Consider the following 6,983-nt stretch of genomic DNA (forward strand, 5'->3'; position numbering starts at 1 on the left):
GGAATATGAGGTCTCTCCCCAACAAGATGGACGAGTTATTGGAGCTGACTCGCCATCAGAGGGAATACCGGGAGTTTGGCATCATGGTGTTTACAGACACATGGCTAACTTAGCTCCAAACATGAATGCTACACTGGACAGGTTCCGTACTATACGGACTGACAGGACAACGGAGAGCGGTAAGAGGAAGGGAGGAGATCTGGCAATGTTTGTTAACGATAGATGGTTAACTGTGGGCACATCACTATCAAAGAACAAATCTGTATTTAAGACATTGAGCTGTTAGCATGAGGCCTCACTATCTACCAAGGGAATTTTCACCTTATTGCGATCGTATATTCCCCCCTCTGGTGACGCTGAGGCGGCCTGTGACGTCATTCACTCAGCGACAAGAAGGCTGCTGACACAACACCCCAATGCCCTCCTCCTTCTCTCTGGTGACTTTAATCATGCCCCTCCGTCCTCTACTCTGCCCACAATCAGCCAATATTTCACATGCTGCACTAGAGATAATAAAACACTGGATATGTGTTCTCTCTATGTTCTCTCTAGTGGCATCAGCCGTCTTTGAAAGAAGGGTCTGCTGGGGCAGCAGCATTTCGACTGCTGACAGGAAGAGACTGAACAGACTGGTTAAGAAGGCCAGCTGTGTCCTGGGGTGTCCACTGGATACGGTGGAAGTGGTGGGAGACGGGAGGATGATGGCCAAGACAACACCTCCCACCCCATGCAGGACACCCTGGCAGCTCTGTACAGCTCCTGCAGCCACCAGCTGCTTCAACCCCGGTGTGTGAAGGAGAGGTACCACAGGTCCTTCCTTCCTGCTGCTGTCAGACTGCACAACCAACTCTGCTCCCAGTAGACCACACATACCAAAAAACTGGCAATACAAATCCAGTATATCCACCGTGCAATATAAATAATCTGTGAAATCCACTGTGCAATATCAACAATATTTCTGTCTGTCTATATCATATTTTAGTTATTGTTGTTTTTTAATGTTTTTTACTTATTTATTATTCTTTACTGTGTGATTACTTATTTATTATACTTGTTTTGATCCTGTTTTGTACTTATGTTTCTTAATTGTTTGTTTGCACTATCCACTATGCTGCTGTAATCCTGCAAATTTCCCCGCTGTGGGACTAATAAAGGATTTTTTTATCTTATTTTAGACAGTCAATATTGGTTTCTTTTAACCATGACCATGGCCATTCCTGAATCGTAACCATTGGTTGTAACTGGAACCATGCTCTTTCCTAACCCCACCAGATACAGGTGATTGGAGGAACTATCTGTCAATCAAACTGTTATTGAAGCCAGTCAGGAGAAGAGATAACAGGTTTTCCTTGGACAAAGGATTTCAGTAACGTTCTTTGCTCTTCTTTCAGTAAAGAAATACTCTCCAGTTCTGATAGAACTGATGCTCCTGCAGCATCTACAATAACCTCTTCAGGAGCTGCCATTGTTGTTAAGAACAAACAGTTGTCACACACTTAAGCTACGCCCCTAGCCGCCAGTTGCTCCCCACAGGATGCTCATTGGTCCTAACTCTGCCTTACTGGACACAATTTCATGACTTGAAGCCTTCCAAGATGGATTTTGTTGTAATATGTGGCCCTACAATTGTAACGTGGAGGCGGCTGTGGCGTAGTGGAGAGCAAGGTAGTTCTCCATTCAGAGGATCGGTGGTTCAATACCCGGCTTCGGCAGTCGATGTGTCCTTGGGCAAGACACTTAACCCCAAGTTGCTCCCGAAGGCTTGCCATCGGTGTGGACTGGATGTTGGTTAGAGTCTGATGGTGGCACCTTGCATGGTAGCCTGTCATCAGTGTGTGAATGGGTGAATGATATGTAATATACTACTGATTGTAAGTCGCTTTGGATAAAAGCGTCTGCTAAATGACTGTAATGTAATGTAATGAAATGTAACGTGATGTTACGCCAGAATCCAGCTGCCGTGCAAGGTGAGCTCTTTTTTTTTCTTTTAGTTTCTAAACCTAAGAAAAACCTTAACCATAGTAGCATGAGATCAGAAAAAGGTGTATACGTGGTACGTTCTGAAGTGCATGGATCAACCACATATTTTGTTTATTTCCAAACTAAGTGAAAAAAAATCTGTCATTTGTAATTTTTCATGAAATGTTGGTGCCTTCCAAAACTCTTAAAAACCATGACGTTACAAAAGTGATGACAACCACTATGATTTAGTTTGGTTAAACTCTTTCAATTCTGTGGGATCTAGGATTCTCTATACGTTTTGAAGGAACTGACAGTGTGACAGCTCAGTGTTTACATGTTGCCAGGTTCAGCATAGAGAGTTGTTTTAACATTTGTATTTATAGGTAGAGTATGTCCAATTGCACTGTATATTTATGAAACAAAGTCTAGATGCTTTAATGCACTAACACTAAAATTCAATACAGTATTTGATCAGTTTTGATTAAGCCTGGTGTCTCCCAGTAACAAGCGCCATGCCTTGGTGAGGTTTTTGATTCATTTGAAACTTTAGAAACCTTTGCCGTGGTCATGTGTCATCTTTATTAAAAATAAATTACAGTAAAGTTGATAATATTTATCTCCCTGAAGATTCATTTTTAGATTTATTCTTTTTATTTATATATTTTTCTTATTTAATAAAATAATACTTTTGTGAACAATATGTCTTGCTCACTGGGAACTTTGGAAAATCCTGTTTGGTCATCTGTGCTTGAATCTAGTTATGGAGTGTTCACTGTATGGGGTCACACAAAGGACACAGATCCTTTAATAATCTTTAACTGATTTTTTTTATTGAGCCTTTAACAACTACATTATTATTTTATTTCCCCATTCTGAATGTAAAAATGTAATTAAAATACAAACAGATCTAAATGAAAATATCAGATCTGACACAGAATAACTCATTATAAGTAATAAGTCATTTTCCGTAGCGTAGACCAAAGGAGTTGAGGTTGTATGTTGACACATCTTGACGTTTCCTGATCTGAGGGAGGACCACCTTTGACATCCACCATCCTTTCCTGGGAAACTTTCCATCAGCTGAATGGACCTCATCAGCAGGTAAATTCCTAGAACTCTTTGTTAATGGTGGTATTGATGCATGGCTTGAATCTCTGAGGGCTTTGATTATTTTCTGATCTGAAAGACAAGCAAGACAAAGATCCACCTTGGTGTCAGTCAATTTATTCATAAATGCTTATTGATTAAAGTTGTAAAGCTGATCAGTCAAAAATGTAATTGAAAGCAGAGAAGTAAGACAGCAATTTAATAATTTATATCCATTTTAAAAACATAGTCAATTAACTATTAAATTGATAACAAACAGGAAATGTACTTATCAATGTTCATCCAGCTCAATGATGATGTTTTAAAATGTAATGACAAGCTCATTTTGTCAAGGTTTTCTTTTAACTGTATTTGCAGAATGCTTTTAAAACATCCAAAACTCTGACTGTACCTTCATTGTAGGTAGTGTAGACCTCTGTTGACGAAGCAGCCATCATCAGAGCAATAATAAGTCGCGCCTGCATGACAGTCAGTTTGTTAGAGCTGCTGAAATTCCTCTGCAAGCAGAAAGAAATTATTTAAATGTCATTATGTTGTAGGGTGAGGCAACAGTTCTATTGTCCTCTGAGTATTCGCTGCATTCTGATCCAAACAGTGGATACTTTTGTGTATGGATTGACTTACATTTGTTATTTATTAATGATCACAAAACATGTTGGCCGTAAGCCAACACCTTCCATGAGTACAGTGATTGTGGGCAGCGTTAGGCATATACAGTATGAACCAGAAAATAAAACAAAACAAATATAACCTCTATATTGATGATTTCAGACAACCCTGACTGAAAATATTCTGTGATTCCTCAGTGTTTAACCTTCTCAAAATCTTCTTTTCCTTACTTCACTCTGGAGCCTTAATGTCAGGCTCCTTAGCATGTAACAAGAACAAGACAGGATGATCAATTTGGCAAGTATTTCCAGAGTTTGATTCAATTTGTGAGGGTATTCAAGGACGCAAGAAGATAGAAAGGTGCTATGAAATATCTCTTTAACTGATTTAACTTATCACATAACATACCATATGATGCATGGTGACTTTGTTTGACAGCACATGATGTAAATGTTGCCATTGAGTTATATTTCACTTGACATACTAGTGATATGACAACATGATGACAGTCTCTCCATGATCAACCTCCACCCCATTCACCTCCATTATCCATCATATCAAGTGTCCAGTCCTGCCCCTTCATCCAGTCATCAGATCTTCAATCACGACCATCATCATCATCAACACCACCAGTGTCTCGAATCCAGGTGGGTATATTCCTGGTCTAACCAGAGCATCAATACTCCCTTTGATATTCTACGTTACAATGGTGTCGAATCTCTAAAGACTCTATGTATATATGTATGTGTGTATATATATATATATATATATATATATATATATATATATATATATATATATATATATATATATATATATTTGTTTGTGTGCATGATTTCTATGATTGCAATTTAAGAATACTTAATTACTTATTAATTACTTATTATTCCCTGTACTATTACGCTTATTGACTTTGCTTCTACCCTGGAGTCTTTGTGCTTTCTCGCTTTGCGGGCTTCTATAAATCGTGGCTGTACCTGGACTGTGGTCGTGCATCCTGCTATGGCCCTGCTGACACTGACTGCTACTACCATTATTATTATTAGTCACACTACTATTACTATTACCTGTACCATTATGCATATTAGCTTTGCTTCCACCCTGAAGCCCTTTTTGCTTTCTCGCTTTGCAGGTTTCCATGAATCGTTGTGGTACCTGGACCGTAGTCGTGCCTCCTGCTGTGAGCCGACTGACACCCACTGCTACTTCGATTATTATTATTATTAGTCACATTACTATTACTCTTCCCTATTTCATAATTATAATTATACTATAATAATTGCTGCTGTTATTATAAGTAGTCTTAATATTTTCCTTCGTTACTCTGCTTACTACTCCTATTATATGAATAATTTATGTCATAAACATTGAATGTGTTGTATCTCTGTTATGCTGTTCATTCTGTACACATGACATCTATTGCATTCTGTCCATCCTGGGAGAAGGATCCCTCCTCTGTCGCTCTCCCATAGGTTTCTTCCTTTTTTCTCCCTGTTAAAGGCTTTTTTTAGGGGAGTTTTTCCTGTGCCGATGTGAGGATTCCGGGACAGAGGATGTCGCATGTGTACAGATTGTAAAGCCCTCTGAGGCAATTTTGTAATTTGTGATTCTGGGCTATACAAAATAAACTGAATTGAATTGAATTGAATTAAAGCAGACCTTAATTTGTCATAATCCTATAATTAGGATATATATGGAGCTATTTAGCTGAGACTTTGTGTACTGAAATATTGCCCGTCCATTCTCTGTAACATGGACAAATATACCCTCACACACAGGCTGACTGAGTGCAGATGGACTTGCTGGGGAATGCGTCACTCTGACCTCAGCACCAACATATCCCGTAGAGATAAAAAACATACATGGTTTTGATCAATAATTCATCAGTGCCTAAAGTCCATGGTCATGTTTGGAATGTACAGCTATGTACAAACCAAAGCCCCTCAAGAAAAGGTCCAACTTTTTTCAAAAACCATAAACCTTTTACAGTTTTAATATCTTTATACTATACTTTATACTTAGTTTAACATCAGAGAGGGATCAGTCCAAAAGGTCTCATACATTAAAATCGCTATGTAATCAATTTTATTGGGTGACTAATATCAACAAGTCTACCTGTAAGTCATGCTGTTTAAGTAGGAGCTTTTGGTGCAGCAATGAACTGTGCAGTAAACTGTGGACCGCATTCAGCTTCCTGTCGGCCAGTGGAAGTTTCAGAAAGGAAATTTAGAGATTTATCTGATGCTGGAGGCTGACATTGCACTCTCAAACTCACTTTCAACCTGATATGGTTCCTTTTATTTATGTATTATGAATCTCATTCTGTAATCATTTATTTGTTAAACCTGCTGTTTTTAGGCATACCACAGACAAACCATAAATAAGAGCAAAAGAAAATATTTGGAAACTGAAAATATCCCACCAGGAAAGTTTTAGCCTGAAGAGATGAATATATTAGTGAGAGGACGATTACAAAACAAACTATCAGATCAATAGTTGTGCTCATGCAAGTTTTATTTTCTTATTTCTATATTTAGACATAGTCTATCTGGCTCCACCCGTCTGGCCAATTATTGCATTAAAGGATCAAAAACTCCTTTTTAAACTGAACTCAAGAATTTGGTTTCCTTTGCATTGCAGCCACACAGCGCTGCCTCCCTAGTCCTTTTGTTTGGTGCCATTCACTGAGTGAGGACAGCTCCCTGCCTTGTGCCCTGGACTCTCTCCCCATTCAGCTGTAGACTCTGTCCTCATGCTCTTAACCATGTTATGCTGCTAGACAAGTTTCCAATAGCTTGCAAACAATGCCCTCTTTGTTGTGATTGCCAGGCTATTGTGGGGTTTAGTAGTGGCTGTGTCCACTGTCTGTCACATAAGCAGGTCCATACACACTGATGGCTTTACTACATTCTCATATCATCGAACAAAAATGTACTGCACATACAAACAAAGCACGAGTAGATTTGAAATTTGATGCTGTGATCTTACCTGTGTGTTGGAAGCGAGCGCCGATCGAGAACCGACTGCCCCCCTTCCTGGGTCAGGGTTCTCTTTTATAGGGTGACACCTCCTGCGTCATCATCACTGACCACTGGTTGGTAGTATGTGTGTGGTGCTACAGAATTACTCCTCATTTCCTTCCTGTCCATCTTACAAAGATGAGTCAAATTCCTAAATGTTGATTCCTTTGGATATGGTTACTTTCCTGTAATAGACCTGAAAGGAGGTTCTTGGAAAGACAAAGACCTGGAGGTCATGACAATAAGTATACAGAGAAAGTGAAGTGGGCTTTATAATAGTAACTA

At 39.1% G+C, this 6,983-nt stretch overlaps 1 protein-coding gene across 1 annotated transcript; it reads right to left on the minus strand.

Annotated features, from left to right (window-relative positions):
• Positions 1-2,784: 2,784 nt before the first annotated feature.
• kiss1 (KiSS-1 metastasis suppressor) lies at positions 2,785-6,692 on the minus strand. The gene is made up of 3 exons (XM_054617765.1): positions 6,667-6,692; positions 3,461-3,566; positions 2,785-3,141 (listed from the first exon to the last, which is right to left on the minus strand). The coding sequence occupies exons 2-3, from the start codon at positions 3,531-3,533 to the stop codon at positions 2,921-2,923; spliced, it is 294 nt and encodes a 97-aa protein (XP_054473740.1). The 5' UTR covers positions 3,534-3,566; positions 6,667-6,692; the 3' UTR covers positions 2,785-2,920.
• Positions 6,693-6,983: the final 291 nt, after the last annotated feature.

This window comes from Anoplopoma fimbria, chromosome 17 (assembly GCF_027596085.1).
Source record: "Anoplopoma fimbria isolate UVic2021 breed Golden Eagle Sablefish chromosome 17, Afim_UVic_2022, whole genome shotgun sequence".
NCBI classification, from domain to species: Eukaryota; Metazoa; Chordata; class Actinopteri; order Perciformes; family Anoplopomatidae; genus Anoplopoma; species Anoplopoma fimbria.

Coding starts and splice junctions, on each gene's coding strand:
- kiss1 (XM_054617765.1), bottom strand. CDS start 3,533: ATGCAGGCGCGACTTATTATTGCTCTGATGATGGCTGCTTCGTCAACA. Junction 3,142..3,460: donor CTACACTACCTACAATGAAG/GTACAGTCAGAG, acceptor CTTGTCTTTCAG/ATCAGAAAATAATCAAAGCC.